The sequence below is a fragment of the Meleagris gallopavo genome, chromosome 2 (genome assembly GCF_905368555.1).
Source record: "Meleagris gallopavo chromosome 2, MGAL_WU_HG_1.1, whole genome shotgun sequence".
In the NCBI taxonomy this organism is placed as follows: domain Eukaryota; kingdom Metazoa; phylum Chordata; class Aves; order Galliformes; family Phasianidae; genus Meleagris; species Meleagris gallopavo.
This window is the reverse complement of record NC_139405.1, coordinates 50,563,448-50,582,597: the sequence shown is the minus strand read 5'-3', so window position 1 is coordinate 50,582,597 and position 19,150 is coordinate 50,563,448. Positions and strand designations below refer to the sequence as shown.

The following is a 19,150-nucleotide window of genomic DNA, read 5'->3' as shown; positions in this document are numbered from 1 at the left end:
TCTTCCAGTGGTCCCATGAGCCCAATACATTGGCAGGGGAAAGTACAACTACAACAGATGCAGTAGTCCACCAGTTACTTCAAATGATGCCGACTTCGTGGTGAAGCCAGTGGGGTAAGCCATTCATAGATCACACAGCTCAGCACACCTGGACAGGCCTGACACATCAAGCAGATCTGTATGCACTGGTCTTAATGATAATGCCAGCCATACTACTCTGCACCCCTCTATTTCAGCTTCAGAACTGTGACACAAAGCAAAGTGCACCAAGGTCAGGAGGTGCTGCAGCGGTTCAAACCTGCAGGGCTTTGCTGTGAGCAGGAGACCTATGGTGCCTGTGCCATGCTGGGGAGCCCACATCTGTGGAGGTCTCCTTCAGAATGGGGTAGCAAGCAGAAAACCCTAAGAAACTCCCTCTGTACCTTATGGGAGGGTCCAGTACGGCATGAACCAGCCTAGGAAAACATGGTGAGATTAGCAATTATCCCTGCTTTCAGTCCATTCTAAAATCCTGCCAAAAAAAAATGAAACTATAAAGTTAAATATAAATGCATAGGAACTAAAATTATACACAGATATGACTACAGAAATATACAGTTCTGCATATGTATGTTCATGTATTTGTGTAAAAATACAATTTCAAGGGTTTTAATACAAATGAGCACAAATTGATTTAAATTAACCTCTGAGCATACTGGCGAGCCTGCACAGTAATTAACTGCGCTATTTATTAATTATTTTAAGCAAACCAACTGTCCCTTCCCTTCATCTCTCCAATAAAAACAATTCATTCCTAATCCACTCCAGCTGCAGAAACTTTTATGAAATGTTACATAAGGTAATAAAATAGCTCCAGCTTTAGGTCTGTGGTATCCAGTTTTGGCCCTCAATCATTCGTGTCAGATTATAATCTCCAAGAAAGAGGTCTGCATTATGCAAACAACCCAGTACCTCACTGGCACACGCAAGCACACCACCAGATTTTTTATATTTTTTTTCAAATTACACAGCAATAGACACTGACTATCAGAGATCAGTCAGGGAACAAGCTAAATCTGCATGAAGGAGAAAGACCAAACGAGCTGGGGGGAGGGGGGAGAAAGTGCAGTACACGGTATCAGGAAAACGAAAGCAGAATTGAAAAAGGAAGAAGGGCCACAGGAATTTAGCTTCATTGAAAAGGTTTCTAGCAATATCTGCTCGCAGTTTCTTTTTACCGGTACTACTAGTTAACCTACCACAATCAACAATTTGAATAGGTACAAAACAGAAAATGTCTAATGATTTAGATCAACGCAGGATATAAAACACAAAATGGATTTCCATGTGCTAAATTCAGCAATGATTACTGCCATCCACTTGCTTGCATAGCATACTCTGACTACTAAGGTCGCAGGCACGGAGAATATGGAGCAAAAAGGCAGGCAGAAATGTGTTAATTCAGATTACCACTTACTGAATTTGCTTTTGCTTTGCTAGTATGTTACTTAAATCTTTTTTTTTTTTTTTTTTTTTTTTTTGTGATTCATAGCACGATACATGTTTTGAAAATGGTTGGTCATAGCAAGCTCTTTATTTTGTTTTTGTTTTAAAACAGCCGTAATTCGCACACCCTGACACCTGCTGATTTCATGCCCTGCCTTTTCCTGTCAAAGCCCATTCTCTGCTCTCCACGCAAGGAAATCTCATTTATCAAAATTCTGTTAGCGTAAGGGGAAGGGCTACGCTGAGCTGAGCCGTGGCCTTCATTAAACATGCAGAACATAAACTGCTGACACTAAGCATAGTCAACTTGCAGTGTGGCAAAGGAGGGAAAAAAAAAAAAAAAAAAAAAAAAAAAAGAGCAATGGTGTGATGGGGAGATGGGAATAAAAGTCACAGTTCTGCAAAGCATTTAAGTCATACTGAAGTCAGTGAGATTTAATCACAGACCTGAAGTTAAGCGTGTGCTTAACTTTGCCAAACAGAAATAGATCACTGAATAATGAATGGATCGTTCTATTTCTGTTTCAAGGAACACGGACACTTTGTTCTCCAACCATTCCCCAAGGGAATGAAATAGTCGAGGGGGAAAAAGGTAACAGAAAGGAGAAAACAGTCCTCTCTTCACCTCGAAATACTGGTCTGCATAAAGGAACTATATGCTCTGTTTAATGTAATGAGATTAAAATGGCTGGTATCCATCACTCAAGTTCCACTGGAGAGAAGAAAAACAATCACCATTACGTTCACTAATTTCAACAGGCTACCAAGAAAGGTTTTTCTGGACAAGAAGGAAGAAAATTTTGTAAATTTGGAAGAAGAAAGCACGTAAACAGAAATGCGGTAGAAATCAATATTAGGGCTGAGGAGGAACAAAGTGGCTTTTGAAATTTCCAATTCAGCTACTGTTCTTGGTTTTTTCCCCCCCTTTAATTCTCCAGGATAGCTGTGTAATGCTACCTACAATAGAAACTTGAATTTAATAGGCACGAAGCAGAAGGTGTATAGCATTTTCCTCTGATCACAAGGAACAAGCACTTAGCTGTAAGAGAGATCCACAATGAGTCACTGCAGGGAGGAATCAAATGCATCACAGGTACACGCAAGCCTTTTTTATTATTATTGTTCCAACTGAAAACACGTTATAACTTACAGACCTGGAAAAAAATATACCTGCTTTAAACCTCCTACTCTTACAAAAATACATACTATCCCAATCGTATACACTGGCATTCATGCAGTTCCAGCGGAGGCTGAGGAAGACATGCAAAGGGGAGTGGGGAGGGAAGGTCATCATTTTCTCTGTAACCTTTCTTTCTATTTATCAATAAGCTAAGATAATCATTTGCAGTTGAAGCTGTCTAAATACCAAAAGAATGACTTCCCGTCAAATTTCAAACAGCAGCTAAAAGCTATGTTAATATTCATTATCTTAAAAAAAAAAAATCATATTAACATTTTCTGATACTTTGACATCTCTTAAATAGTTCTCCAAAGTTAATACGAAATTAAAAGTACTGCAAAAGTAATGGCCAGATTCTGCTACCCTTTCACATACTGAACATCATTGTATTCCAGAAAGAAAGAATTTCAGCACTTAGTTCTAATCAACCAACCCCTAACATAATACTTGTTTTTCTTGCATCTTTCAGGGCTGTGCGTACGCTTAGTCTAGATAGAAGAGAGCAGAAAGTACACACACTTGTGGCAATGGGGCATGCACATTAATCATTCCCTGGAAATAATTTCTGTAGATTATTTTTTAAACACACATTGCGTACACTTAACAGAAATCAACAGCAGCTTTCATAGTAAAAAGCCCTAATGATGTTTTCTTTTTCCCCTAACATCACATATAAACCAGAATGGAATGGCCCAATTCTTAAATCTTGCCTTTGTATTTGTAACCCTTGCCGTATTTTTTTTTCAGCTTTTATTATTTATTTTTTTACCTTTTCTCTGGTCAACAAGATACTGCAGCCTTCCAGACAGAGCTGCACACCACATGGCACCATTCAGCTGTATATCTAGGTCAGCTTGCATTTTTAATGTGCTCCATTAGCTTTCCCTCGCTCACTGTATCAAGTTTAAACTACTACTTCTCACTTTCAAACCTTTGTATAACTAAGTCTGGTAGCACCTAGGATCCAAAGAGTATCATCAATGTCTGCAACATTTGTTCCACCATAGAAACCAATTCTAATGCTATTTAATTTCCTTAATTTCATGCCATTTCCAAGCCCTAAATATCTCCTTCAAGATTCTCTTCCATAATGCTCTGGTAAAAAAAAAAAAAAAAATAGATAGATAAATAAATATAAAATAGAATTGCTTAAAACAAAACAAATGAAGCTTTAGCTAACATAACTCTTTCCTCAGCACTGTTTGGGGCTGCTTAACAACTCTGACCTTGGCAGCATTCTGCACAAACCAGAGCTAAAAACTAGGAGTTAATAACCATATAAACACCCACAGCTACACTACTGTAAAGCTTCTGCATGCAATCATGTGTGTTATAATGATATTAAGTTACTTAGATGCTACAAAAGCCAGTTCCACACGATTCACTTCATTGCTTTCCTTCATAAACAGCAGCTCACAATATCTTTATTAATTTTTAAATTAGTATGTATTCCATGTTGTTCTCACAAGCACTTTGAGGGCGTGTCTCCCTCCACCAGAGCACAGCCCTTGCACAAGGATTAGAGCTGTAAAACCGCCCCAGATATAGGTTACATTTACGAGGTAATCAGTACATCTGTTCTGACACAAGGAATAGCGCTGCGAGAACGTATCACAGAAGGCTCAGGAAGATTCAAATAGATCTTGAAAAAGAAGGGAGGGGAGGGGGGAATGGAATCAGCTGGTGGAATGAAAACAGACACTCACGTTACACTGACGCTGAGCAGTGGTGCTGATGCTCATTCTGTTCCAGATTAAAACGTTAAGGCAAGTTTTACTACAGAGATTATAAATCTGTCTGCTTTCTATTCCAGGTAGTACTAGGGAGTCTGTAATAGAATCGCAAGATCACTGCACTAGAAATGTATCACAATTGTTTGTGTGCACATCATGTTAAGCAATTAAAAGCATTGGGATAGTACAGAAATTACACCAAAACCATGTGTAATTTTGATCTTCCTACTAAAATACATTACTAAGATACAGAATAATTAACTGTTCACTGAGAAAAATCGAAGAAATGACCTTGAAAAATAAAATTTTCCAGTGTCATTTTAAGCCAACACAATTATCCATCAAAATCTCCAATTCAATAGAAAACCCATTTCATATGAAGAATTTCCTTTAAAAAAAAACCCAAAAACTGAATAATTGAAGATTTCAAGTTACAAGATGACCCTTTTGCAAAAGACATGTGCATTCAGTAAATCCCAAGCTTCTAGGCTACTGGCATTGTTTTTTCCCCCTGAAATCCACTTTTTCTTGCAAAGTACACTCTGAAGCATGCATGATACACACCTGACCCTGTCTCAGAAAAAAAGGAACTGAGGTCCTCGCTCACACCCAACAACTTCCTCACGTTCCCCTGCAATTTCTATTCTTCAAACCAGCATTAGTTGTAACAAGCTGACCATGTAGTTGGTTTAAGCAGCCACACTGCAAAAAGCTCAACCTCGTTCTATGTGCGCATTCCTGGTTTGTGTTGTTAGAAAGAAATAATATCCAAAAAAGCAAAGAAATAAACAGGAGGAAAATGTTAAAAGCTGCGGTTCCTTTGTTGTTTTGTTCCTGGTTGCTTTGAGGCGCAGTGTGAATGGGCGCCTGCTTCCCGCACTAGGTGGGGCTCTGGCCCCAGGCGGCGGTTCTGGTCGCACCAGTTGCGCAGCCAGGTACAACTTACAGAAGAAAAAGAAAGCAGGTCTAACCTGCTCTCCCAATCAAGAAAGAACAGCAAACTATTTGCAAGCCCTCGGTCCTGCCCTCTTCCCACCCCCAAACAAAGAGACCACCTGCCTAAACACTTAAAATGTGCAGGTATTTACAAGCAGGCGCTGCGTTCCAGTTGTCAGATGAGTTCTCAGCAAATCTGATATTCCCTCCAAGTTCAAAACAACTGCATAAAATCAAACGGGCCACACAGAACTGTGAAGGACCCGCAGCACTGCAAAACAGCGTACTGGTTACATTTTAACAGCCTGAAGTTCAGCGGGAGACAACCATTAACAGAAGGCTGAGCCCAATACTGGCAAACCCACGCAGAAATGCAGGGCTGCAAGGCCTCAGCACCGCCACCAACTGCAAGTGTGGAGTCACAAAAGAAAGACCGAGAAAATAATATGTACTTTTTTTTTTTTTTTTTGTGGTAATTCACACTGCATTGTAGCAAATTGGTGTGAAATGGAGAGTTCTATCAGATCCTTGAGCTGATGCATGCTGCCATCACAAAACCAGTATTAAAGGCTGCACTTTGCTGATTCCATCTGATTGCAAACCCCGAGCCTGCAAGTTTCAAGTGCTGGGAGGTAGGCGTGACATTCCGCACTCTGCTCACACCAACCCTCCACAATGCTCTGCAACTTTGGAAACAACTGCTTCCCAGTCCTGGTCCCCAAGCCTAATCCTGAGGCCTGCAGCATTTATTTGTCAAACACCACAAACTGCTTCACACTGAAAAGGTGCATTAAACACGTATTTACCAGCACTTTGGGTCACTGCAGGAAGTCTAGCGTTAGAAGTAGGAAGGAGCTGGGAGGAGCAGGGCACTGTGACAAGCAGGTACTTGGGGAGTGGGTTTTGATGGGGGCACCACACTCCTAGTCTGACTAATCATCCTCCAGACTCCAGAGAGTCAGATACATTGCTCTGCAGCCCTCTGGACAAAGCTGGAGTATGACGAGAGCTCCAAGTTCCTCTCCACCCATCTAATCTGCTGGTATTACCTCTTAATTTCTATAAAACTAATCAGAAAAATTAGATTTACTGAGACTGAAATTACCCAATGTAAAGAACTACTGGTTACGTAGGTGAAATTTTCCTGAAACATTATCATAGCTGTTCCGTTCTGTGTTTGCTTGTCCCGAATACCAAGCAGTGATCTGAATAGGCCCAGGCAAAACATGCTAAAGTCACTGCTACTCACTAGTGCAAAATGCTCCGATGCATCTGTGCAGCGTCCCTAAGCCCTGCTGAGAACCCTAAAAGAGCACAACAAAAGAATAGCTTCTTCCCTGCTCTTAGCAAACACCCAACACAGAAGGCACTCAGAAGAATTCAGCAATCCTAAAACATAGCTTTCAAAACAACTCAGAGAAAGAAGGCTGGAAAATCCTTTTAGTCGTTTCTGATCACCTCAGATAAAACAACTCCACAAAGAAAACAGCAACAACAGAACTGGTGAAACATGTAATCCTAATTCTGCTCTGAGCACTGAAACAGAAGCTACTGGAGGCTAATATGAATATCTATGCTTTTTAAGCTGCAACTAATCCAAGAACTTACTTATAACCCTCAAGATTCCTAAGTCAACAGTGCACAGATCTAAATTAGGACTCATTTCTCGATACATTCCTACATACTAAAGACACATATAGACATTCCAAGTGTCAACATATCAAAACAGAGCTAATTCAGACACTTCAAAACATCCTCTTCTGAAAAGGATTAACTTCAGAACAATTTTATTTGCCTTTGAAGATGCAACTGCTGTAAGCAACCAGCAGATGGCAGAAGCAGAGGCTATGAGAGTCTCCAACAAAAGAAAGCTGTTTTAAAAAGGTATACATTAGAAGACAACAATTTTTATGCTTACTTTTCTTCTCACATGGCTTCTTTCCTCCTGCTTTCCAAGAAGTACTATTTTGTGCCAATCAATCTAATAAACATCTCCAAAAAAATAAAAAATAAAAAATAAAATACAATTAACAAACACAACAGTCTCCTGAGAAGATGTTTTCTCAGTTTTCTCAAATGGCATCTCTACTCCATCTCGCAGCTCAGGGCTTCCGTATTACAGATACCGTCAGAACAACAGTTTCCTTCTGGATGTGCACAGTTATAACTCACAATCAGTCACCAAATGTATTCTCTTTGGTGTCTTACACTTCAAATCAGGGAGCAGACACGCACTTACACTGTGCAGCTGTTTTCCCTCGGGATCTGAACTTCTGGTACCTGGAGTGTGGAAGCAAGCAGGCTGCAGAAATGCACTGTAATGCTCTGAGTACTGGAATAAAGCAGCAGTTGCAAAGCGGACAAAAGCAAAACAAAATCTTAGTAAGCTTGTGTAAAAGCAGTATGGGGTGGGAGGGGAAAAGAGATTTTAGTCCTGAGCACAATTGATTCTTAAAACCGTATAGCCTGTGTCAGAGAAAGAGCATTAAAAAAAAACACAACCCAGCAGCAGACATTTAAAAAGTCTTAGGAATAGACTCCGTCGATAACCTGCAGAATTATTAAGTGACGGCGATGAGGTCACCACTTCACGCTGTGCCACAGAACAACACCGCGGCCACTTCCACCACCACCACCGGAAGCTCCACCGGGCTGACGGAGCTGCACCAGAAATGCCACCCCCAAGGCATTTCTTTACCAGAGCTGCACTGCACTGATTCCCCCACCGAAAAGTAACCTTCCTCCTGTACTTCTCCTCCCCGAGGAAACATAAGGTCACCCAGAGGCAAGCACATCCCTCGGGGCTCAGCAGTGGTCCTGCAGCACCAGCAGCACGGCCCCCAGGTGCGGCTGGTCCTATGCCCGAGCACAGCACTGCGGGAACGTGCCTCGGTGCTACCAGCACCCCTGCCAAGCACCGCGGGGCTCTCGCCTGCCCCATTTCCAAGTGACACCTGCACATCACTAATCCAGTTGCCGTTTATTTCCATATGTCAAATTACAATCTTTACTTGTGCAAAGCGACATAATAGTAATGATTAAGCCAATTACATCACAACACAGCTTAAAAGTACACACAATGGGAGGATTAAAGCTGGCTCCCGAGCAGGAGAGCCCTGTTCTCTGCGAGCTCACCCACTGTGGGGACACCAGCGTCTCTTTTCCCGCCGACACACAGCCATCGGTTGCCACGAGCATAGGTCTGTGTGAGCACCTCACGGCCGGCCCCAAGCGCACGGCACCGACACAGCTGCGACCAGACGGCTGTGTGGGCGAGCGGATCCCAGCCTGCCCTGCCGGGTAAAGCCACCTCCGCCACGGTATGTGGGTCAGGTTGGTGCTGGCAGCATGGGCCCTGCTTGGGGAAGGGAGGGGAAGAAGGAATAGAAAATCAAGCACAAAGAGAAAAGAAGCCGAGCATCTCATTCTCTCCATAGGGCCAAACACAGTTTTCAACCTGTCTGAAATATTTACCGCTGCTTTCCGCACCGTAACGCCAACCAACACAACATCAGACTCCCATAGCAACGTTGGTTAAATTTTTACACGATAACCAACCTTTCAGACTAATAAGTTCAATTCTAACTATAGTCGAGCATCTGAATCTCCTAGGATTTAAAAACCTCAAACAGACACCATTATTTTTATTTGTTCACTGCCTTGGTGTTTAAATCAGCATCACCCAAAACGGTTAAACCTTTCACCTCCTATTACTGCTCTGCACACCTTACTCCTTTTTCATATCCCTTCTAATTTTCCCTACCACCTGGGAGTGCTGGTTCCATCTGCCAAAATCTATCTTCCTATTCCAGCTAAAATCAACACAAAATAAATCGGCACTGTTAGTATTTTACACGTCATCATTAGGCTTTAATAAGATTAACAGGGCTGAAAGAACTTCCAACTTTTAAATACATTTTTGTGTGCTGACTGCACTCAGGCAGACACTGCTCTATCCAGTCACGCTATGTGAGGCTCTCCACAAGTACAGTTCCAAAGAAACACTGCATGTTTCAGAATTGAATGCAGTGTGCACAACTGGCAGGTCTGTCCCACATCACCCATCAGCTGTTCATGATTTGCAAGGTGGTCATTTCACCCACATCTCTCCATCAACAACCATGCACATCACAACTATTTTAAGTACCGAAAGATCAGCCAAAAGCTGGATATATTTTTCTTTACGATACATACACGCATACAAACGCACACAAAAATGCATATGTAAGTTAAACTGAATGCCCCATGTACCACCTTCAAAAATGCTACTATGGCAAGCTGACAGTTTACCAAAATTAGCAAGACTAGTTGCAAAAAACAAATAAACAACAACAAAAAAAAACTGAGTGTCTTTGCTTCTCTATCATTCAACCAAAGGACAGTAACAATATCAAATTTGCGCATATTCATACTTATCAAACATCACTTCTTATTTCCATGGCTTAAACTTCTGTGAGCCATAGAAGAGTCCTGATCTCACATACACACACATAGACAAAAAAAAAAAAAAAAAAAAAAAAAAGGTTTGTATTAAAAATACCTTTTTTGCTCCATTATGGCCCTATATTATATCTTTGTTTTGGGAAGATTGCTTTCTTATTAAAATAGTGAGATGGAGGGAACATTCTGAAGGACAATTACTAACGGTCTGCAGTTTGCACCTGTTCTGTGTTTACAGAGTGAAAACAAGACTTGGCATTTCAAGGTACCTCTTCCCTGGGCTTATTTACAGTGTGAAACAATAGCTTTTGTTTCAATTTTCTTTGCTAAAATAAAAGCCTATTTTGTCCAATCAAAATGCATATCCTACATCAAATACACCCTGTAGCTGATCTCTACGCGTGCTTATCCTCCTGATCATCACTGGCTCAAAAGACTACATCATCCAGATCTTCCCTTCACAGCCAACAACTATGGTGAAGCTGAACAATGTTGCGCTGTTTCATTCAGCACGTGTTCCTGGGAAATGGACCCATTCACTGTCAGCACCAGTACTGAAGGAGAATTTAAGACTAAGAGATAACATTGTAAGCTCTTTCTGCATTCTAGAAATACTCCTTTTCAAACACAGTATTCCATCATCTACAGGAAACACAGCCTAAAACTAAGTTACAAGTGTTCATAGATTGGTGGAATGGGTATAGTCAAGAGATCAGACACCCTCTGCCACAAATTATGTTTCTGCATGTGCATACAGACTGGACTTGAAATGTTAGCTGCTGAGCCAGATGCTCCACCCAAAACTGTCAAGATAAGTCCCCCCAACTGCCTACGTTAAACCTGGAAAAGAAATTCAGGCTAAAAGCTTGTATCGAGGAAAGTGCTGTTTCATGAAAACTATGCCCTTACATATTCCTTAAGTATGCTGTATGACGTTTTCCATTTCATACAAACTTGTTTTCCAACTTAAAAAATAAAAAACATTTTTCTTTTTAAAAATTGTGTTTGTATGCATTCTCCATGGACATACCAATATAACAGAGTTACTAATGCTTATGTCTCATTGCGACAGACGGTAGAGGAAGTGGTTCTTAAGGGAGAGGAGGCTTTCACAGAATGCCTAAGTGGATAACTAAGATAATTTCTGAGATTAATGAATTTGGAATGATACACTTACCTTTTTCTTGACTGAGGAAAAAAACCACATGAAGTTCCTAGATATATCTAGTTTATTACACAGCATAAGAATACTTCTTTATGAGAGTAAAATGACCCAGGTGATTTTGAAACTGAATCTCACAGACAATTTCCTTGAGACTCCAGAAGATGATGTTAAGAGTTACCAGTAGTATTTGGTTTTGTAAAACTAAAGCTTAGCAACAGAACACTCTTAAAGCCTTTGGTAATAGGAAGGAGCTTCAAATGACGAAGACAACTGGAAGACTGAAAGACACCCTGTAAGTTTAACCATAAAAAAACGGCAAGAAGCCTCTTCCACAGTGTTTCAGTTGTAAGAGTCACTGGCTACAACCAGCTTCAGTAATATTGCTGTTTACCCATCTAGTCTGAAGGATTATGGAGATAACTGCACAAAAGCTGACTCTCGAGGTTTATTAAATATTCAACAAATATTCTGTACACATGCTGGGTATTAAATAATAATAAAAAATAAAAAACAGAAAATGCTGCAGAATATTATACATTAAATACTTCAAATAATACCAGAGTAGCGCAGTTCATAATAATTCTTTTAAATCACTTTATCACATATCAACATAAAAATATACAATACAGACGCAACTGTAAATTCTGGCATCATGAATATTTAGATGCTTTTAAAGCTTTTTTTTTTTTCCCCGTGGGTTAATTTTGCTTACAGTATTCTTGCATAAACTTGGAAAACTCATTTAGTCTTTTCTTGATTTTTTTTCACCTTGGCATTAAGTAATAGCACTGTTATTTTCTTACTTGCTGTAGTATCACAGCATGGGGACATTCAGCAGCAGGAAATTCTTCGTTGTCATGCTTTAGCCTACTGTTCCTCTAATCTTCTCCTTCCCCTCCCATACCCGCTCTCTTCCTAGTTAAATAGATGTAGCCTACACACAATCTGCCTTTTCCTAAAATCATCTGCTAATAATGTTCAATTAAAACCACACTTGTTGCCTAAGGCTCACTGGCCAAAGAAATTCAGGCAATAACTAGGGTACTGCCTACCCACTTTGCAGAGGAGGTTTCAAGTGTTCTCTCCAACACGTATGCTGTATGCCATACACTGATCTACAACTGCACACGGTGAAGCAGCTGTTCAACATACTACTTTCTATTTGCGATGCCCTGTGAAAAAGGACTGAGAACAAACTGACTTACTCAACAGACTTCAAAGCAGGTAACAAGTGGGATTTTTGAGTGCAAATCTACGGAACACAAACAAACTCAGCAACAAGACAAAAGTTACTACGAAGCAGAAGTTCCCTGTTTCTACATGGTCTTCCCCAAGTAATATCTGCTCAAGTGCTCTATACAGAGTAACAGAGCCCACACGCCCGCCTCAGAACACCACACCTAGGGGAAGGTTTTCAAACTGGTGGATGTAAGTCACAGGATTCTCAACTCTTAAGCTGACAATTGCCATCTTTCACGACACCACATCCAGCAATTTAAAAAGATGGGACCTACAGAGCAAAACTGCATTAAACTACAGACCTTGTGTCCAAATGTAGCATCCTCGGAGGCCAAGACTTCAACCTGCAATTATAAGGAAAAAGATCATTTCAAACGTAGCCACTACCAGCAACCTCTCCTGAGCACAGCACCACGGTCCAGGCAGAGCAGTTTTCCACAAAGGACATCAGCTTGGACCAGCCCAAGGAAAGTCTACGTAGAATGGGACGTGCTGAACTAGCAGCTGCCAACAAAATCCCAGAAGAAAGGAAACAGAAGCTCAACCTAAATGGTGTGAAAAGTATCTATCTTTCAGTACCCCAACTTATAATGGAGCGCAACTGGAACACTGCTCTCCAAGTGACTTCTGGTTACACCAAAAAACTCCCTGAGCACAACCTGCATCACCTGCTGTGACAACTTCCTGTAAAATTAAAGACTGGCAACAGCTGAGCTCTTCCCTTTGCATTATCACCTGATGAGGCCTAGTATACCTGCATCAGCACCAGTTAGAAGCTCCTTGGCCAAAGTTTCACTCACAGGCCCTTTTCCTGCCTTCAGCAAAGCAAATTCTTTAAGAACTGTAGCGTTCAGGGAAGATGAACTGCCCAGAGGCCAAGACTACCCAGGAGCACCATACAGCAAGCATCTGAAAGCTTGAGGACTGCAAGCTGTGAAGTGACCTAGCAATGCCCCAAATCCAGCACACCTTGCTGGTTGCCATGTAGCCACTGTTCCAAGAGCTGACATGCATTAATCTGAGACAACAGACACAGAAAAACAGGCACACTGATTTTTCATTAGTCTCCTTAAAAACACTTCACACTTCAGCACCTTTCACCTGAGAACCTCAGTGCTTTCATGAATTCTAATTAATTAAGCTTCCCAATACACTAGTGAGGTAGGAAAATGTCATCATCCCAATATACAGAAAGCAGAATGAGGCAGAAAGAGGTTAAATAATTTCTTAGCAGTCATGTGCCAAACAAGGGACGTGACTCAGGAAAAGAATCCCAGATTTCTACTCCCAGGCTCATAGTTTAACAACTAGGAAATTCTCTATTTCTCTGATTTACATCCTATTTAAAATGCCTACTGCTGCATTATAATTTATATAACTAGTATAACTATAACTAATGTATCTAATCTCCAGTTTAACTTAAGAAGAGTGAAGGATTTAAAGCAAATCAAGACAGAAAAAATGAATGTCAAGTTTCAGCCCGAAGCACATTATAATGCCAGAGTTATAAACCCCTGAACAAGAGGGTTTATAATGGAAAGGCTGATAAACTAACAATGATGGCAGCACTTAAATATATTTATGTCATGATCTAGTAACATATGGTATCTCTTCATCTCTAAATTAAAAAAGGGAAGAAAAGGATGGAGGGGGGGGAAGAGAAGAAGCATTTATAGGAACTAAGAGTAAAAAGAAGAAAACGAACCTGAAGTTACCTAATTGTGACCTGTCCAACTGATTAGGAAAGGCAGTAAGAGGCTACAAAACAACATCTCACTGAATACGAGACAGAAAAAAAAAATCCAAGTAAATAAAACCAATCTGAGATGATATGTAATAGCTACTTATATTAAGCTTCTAATCCTTTAGGCACTTTATAAATATTAAACAATCAGTCCTGGTGAGACTGATAAATATCCATAATATATTTTACAGATGAAGAAACAGACAGAGGGTTAAGTGACTTGCCCAGGGCCAAAAAGAATAATCAGACACTGGATTGGAAGTAGAAGAATGACCTGTTAGTATACTATCCCCAATTCAGTCCCTCAAGTTGCTTCTGAAGGAAGCTAATTGCAGTGTCAGAAGCAGTCCACCTAGGGTTAACATGATACCTATCTAAACTGAGTGTTTAGTGTCACCGGGCTGCTTTGGTATAACATCTTGCTACCGTAACTACATACACAGCAGAACTCTAACAGCAGAACCTTGTTCAAAATCTACTTAGTTATCTCTACCCCATACCGTGCTGTTCATGTATCTTAAATACCATCCTACTGCTCTGGTTCCAAGTGGAGCTGGTCACTGGTTATCATGGAGACTCACTCATGAAAGTAGAACCTTCCCTGTGCCACTGGCTCCTTCTTGGGTCCCTCCTTGGATCCAGCTATGCTGATGACCCCAGCTCACTTTGTCTGCTTTGCTCTGCAGTCCCTTCCTTCTCCTCTGCTCTCCCTGTGGCCCCAGCTGGGCTAATGGCTCACAGAACCTCCCCAGAGCTGCTCCTCTCTGCACTGCTCCACATTCAGCGCTGCCGGTGTTGGAACACAGCACAGATGGCACAAAACTCCTGCAAAGATCAACCCAAAGTGGTCTCTGCTGGGTATCCATGCTTCATCCAACCTGTGGGGAGGCCACCTCACTGCATGGGGACATCACCACACAGGGAAGTGGCACTGTCAGCCCGTGGGCTGTGCTAATTAAGCTCCTGATCACTCAGGATGAACAAATGGTTCAAAATGCAAAAATTAACACAGCATGTTTACCAAAGTCAGGTCTCTTTTCTTTCACCAGGATGTTGTGAAGAGGAACAAACTGTGACATCAGACAGCAAAACAGAAGTTTGTGTTTCTGTGCTCTCTTTTACAGATAGATTTTTTTGTTTAACGCTTAGAAATGTAAAGCTCACAGAGACAATAAAATGGTTCAGAGTGCAGCTACTGGTATAGACGGTAATTCTAGCAAAAAATGTTATTGAACAGTCTGATAATACCACTTCTGTTTTTCCAAGAGCAATCACACCATTTCTGAGATAAAATCTCATGTTGAGGATGGTACAATAAAACATCCTCTGTATGCTTAGTTACTACTGTGTTTACTCCTGTATTACCATACTGATCCATTCATTTTGGTCTTCACCTCTGTATAAAATGCAGTAAGAGACAAGTAACTGCTGACACTGTAAGATACACGACATAAAGTACTGAAACAAGCTGTGGAACATTGCAATGCTTTTCTCATGCTGAATTTCAAGAAGAAAAAAAACAAACAAACAAAAAAAAAAAAAAACAAAAAAAAACAACCCACAAAATGCATTACAAGCTAGCCTGAGAGGACCCCCCTCTAGTGGGAATCGGAGTGTACTTCAAGTAACACCCATATTACCCAGAAGGAACAGAAAATGTGCCCTTAAGAATCAGGCAAGTACCATCTTTTCTCTTAATCGTCTCCAAAATATACCACTTTCATTCATTCATTCAAAAAAAAAAAAAAAAAATCAAACCAGCAAACTACAGATACATTACTGTTTCAAGATAATCAGACATTAATTAAGAACTTCTGATTATATACTTATTTGTGGCAGTTAAACATTTCCCATTTAAGTTGCCTGACTGTAAATATGTAAATACACAATCCTGGGAGAGGGGTTGTTTTCCTTGTATGGTGAAACATTTCACTGCATTGTTAAAAAAGTGGGCTTGGTTCTCAAATGACACACTGCTGGTTCCATGTGCCTGCACCACAACATACCAAAACACTTTGCCTGGTGCTGCTCTGCACCTTTGCTGAACATCCTCCATCAGATCCACATGGTCCGCTTCTCTCAGTGTTGCAGTCACATGTCTGCTAGCCTGCCTCGTGCTGAAGCAGGAGTGTCTCACTACTGGACCATCCCTGTCCTGCCTGGGTAACCCACTCCTACCACATCCAACTCCAGGAAATAGGGAGCTGCTCTGGGCAGCCATGGGCTGAGCAGGATGGGGCCGGGATGAGCCCTTCCAGCACCTAACAAGAGCAGCCTCTCATCAATTTTATATTTATATATATGTGTGTATTTCTGTAATATATATAATTATATATTAAAAATGTATATTTTGTAGGCATTTTGTAAAAATATATGTAGACATACATGTATTTCACTAGGTTGCTCCAAAAGTAATACCTCCTGTTATGGGAACAGATGCAAAGAGCACAATAACGCTATTTGAAAGAGCAAATTCTTAGCTACATAACACTATATTTCAACAGTCAACAACATGAGCTATGCATTTTCACCAGCGCTGACCAAGAGCCTGCACACTGTGCTTGTAAAAATCTGCATGAGCGGAGGTGACCCGTTGTCACTGACTCCACTGCTGAAACGCACCACCCACTGCCTCACCGTGCTCACATTCACTGTTTGGTCTCCATATGTGTTCAGCAAGTGCCAATGAATGCCAATGGGTACTATCTTTTCTGCATGGAGGAATCCAGTAGCACACCTTTACTTCATACGTACTTCCATGACAAATGTCATCTGTCTGCCCCTCTGCTGCCATTTGTCACATGGCAACAAAATGTAGCAGAATAGTGGTGTAAAAAGTTTATCCTTTACTGTCACACCCATCAACATTCACCTCTGATGTTGTGGGCCAACATCATAAAATAGGAGACATCACTTTCAGAGCAGCCCAACCCTCATACATGACCAGCATTCCACCTTCACAGTCCACTCAGTCTCTGCAATGTGACCTGGGCAGCTGTGGCCATCACCACTAATACTTACGTAACATTCTAAGTGTTCAGAGCAGAAAACAGTAGCATTTAATACTTGCTAATTAATTACAAGATGGAAGAACTTGATAAGCTGCGAGAGATCCTCTAGAATGTCTGGAGTACCCTAAAGCAAGTTGGGAGCAGCCTTGAGTCTCTTTTTATTCAAATAAATGACATTAAGTATTTTTGTCTTGCTCTTACAGGACTCACAGAGTCCCTAGTCTGAGAAACGACACTGCATCACAACTGTAAGATTTAAAATAAATCATGCACAGAGAAAAGGATTTGTACCAGAGCAAAACCTTGAGGAGCAATGCTAAACAGTACTCTCTGAAACAGTTGTACAGCCTTGTGATTAGATGACCCAAGGAATTACAATAACGTGGCCATCTCCAAAGCCCAACTCAGCATTGATTTGCACCTCGATTCTCTCCAACTCCTTTCCAGTCCACCAAGGCTATGTTTGAGTTAGGATTAGCCGAAACTGGACAAGAGCCACAGGAAGTGGAATGGCATTAATATAAAAAAGAATGAATGACGGCTATGCTTCGTACTCACTGCTATCCAAACAAGAGAATGAGAAGTGGCAATGTGGGTCATAGAATGTATTTCTCTGTATTTTTTTTTCTTCTGAAACTGAAAATGAGCACTAACAAACATTTCAGGCATATGTGGACTCCCGTACAATATCTTGTTAACATTACTGCTGCAAAGGATCTTCAACCTGCATTTAACCACCAGGTAAAACCTGCCAGGTCCAGCCTCTCAGAAGAGCCCGAGCCCAACCACGTCACTACTCACTACAGCAAGGAACACACAGGCTGGTGCAACCCTGAGCCTGCCAAAATACACAGAACGCACTTGCAGTTTCTGCTGGGCACATATGAGAATTTGCCCAGCTGGCTGCAAATTTCACTGCTTTCTACTGTCATTTTTCTGACACTATTACTCTAGAAAAATTATAGCTCATGGCCTTTCTGATACCTAGAGGGGTTTTGCCAAGTGCTTGCTTACTATAAAGGCATGCCTCTGGCACTTCTAAAATATGTTCAAAACAAAATACATGTGCATGTAAATGCTATCATTTTGTAATACTTTTGTATTCACTGTATTGTAAAGATCAAGCAGATCAGCGAGGACTCTTCCCCACGACAACAAAATTGTAACAGAAGGAGGAGATGTAGGGTTGTCTCTTGAATTACTGTGGAATCCCGTCCTGATCTCACACACAAAAAATCCTGCTTTCATTTCTGAAAGTCATTAGAAAGTTTCTCTCAAAGATGAGTACTGCTATAGTTGTTTGTATCTTTGATAAATCCAGCCTGCATAGCTGTAACATCTGCATTCATTGACCGCCTTTTAAAGCAATTTAGGATTCAGCAGTTGTAGAATATGGTCGCCACGCTTCTCATGGGAGCAGGGACAAACTTGCATGACCCACACTAGTTTTTGGCAATTCTTCAAGGACTCACTGAGGCGTACACTGTTCAAACGTATGCAGGACTATGCAGGAATAAACGCTGGTAACTGAGACAACCTTTCCTTCCCCTTTCCTCTGCTAACTGCCACAAGTTTATTTTTAATGATTATCATGCGTGTACTGTAAGACAGGTTCCTGTAGTAAAGGAGGATGGGCGTGTTCCCTGAGCAATCCCTGAAACAAACATACAAAGACACACCTTTGCTATAATTCTGAATCTGGGTCTGAAACAAAGCAGGACGGTTGCACAGTATCAACCCCATGAATTTAGGAGAGATGACATTTCCTCACTTTTCATACAAAATCCATCAGAACTACTTAGTCAAGGCCGTTTGGTTAAGTAAATGCCATGTCCTTACAGTCTGACCTGTGCAAAAATTGGATGTTATGTGACCCAGTTCAGGAAAATTGTTCTTTAAATCTAGCACCTACTTTTTCTTAAGCTTTCCCTTTCTCTTTTGCCTGTTCTTTGTGGTATCAATCATTCATCTCTTGGTTCACCAAGCCTAAAAAAATGAAGATCAGTGTTCAAATTTCTGCACCCGCAACTTCTAGCTCCAGAAATGCACATTAAATAACAAAATGATCTCTTTGTAAACGACAGAGTAACTGTGCGCTATTTTGTGCTAAAAAGGTTTGAAAGGTTTTTCAGAAAGTATGCTGCATTTTAAACTTGCTTATTAATTCTCCTCATTCTCCTTATTAGCATGTACAGACAACACAGTGGCTCAAGGACA

At 40.9% G+C, this 19,150-nt stretch overlaps 1 protein-coding gene across 7 annotated transcripts in view; it reads right to left on the bottom strand.

Annotated features, from left to right (window-relative positions):
* Nucleotides 1-19,150, bottom strand: part of ARID1B (AT-rich interaction domain 1B) — a 316,149-nt gene that overhangs the window by 130,534 nt on the left and 166,465 nt on the right. For 4 of the 7 annotated variants that reach the window (XM_085217103.1, XM_085217106.1, XM_085217108.1 and 1 more), the window contains exon 5: nt 12,481-12,522. The exons of the other annotated variants lie outside the window; for them this stretch is intronic. In XM_085217103.1, the coding sequence (XP_085073229.1) occupies nt 12,481-12,522 (42 nt within the window). The remainder of the gene's footprint in view (nt 1-12,480; nt 12,523-19,150) is intronic. 7 annotated transcript variants of the gene reach the window in all.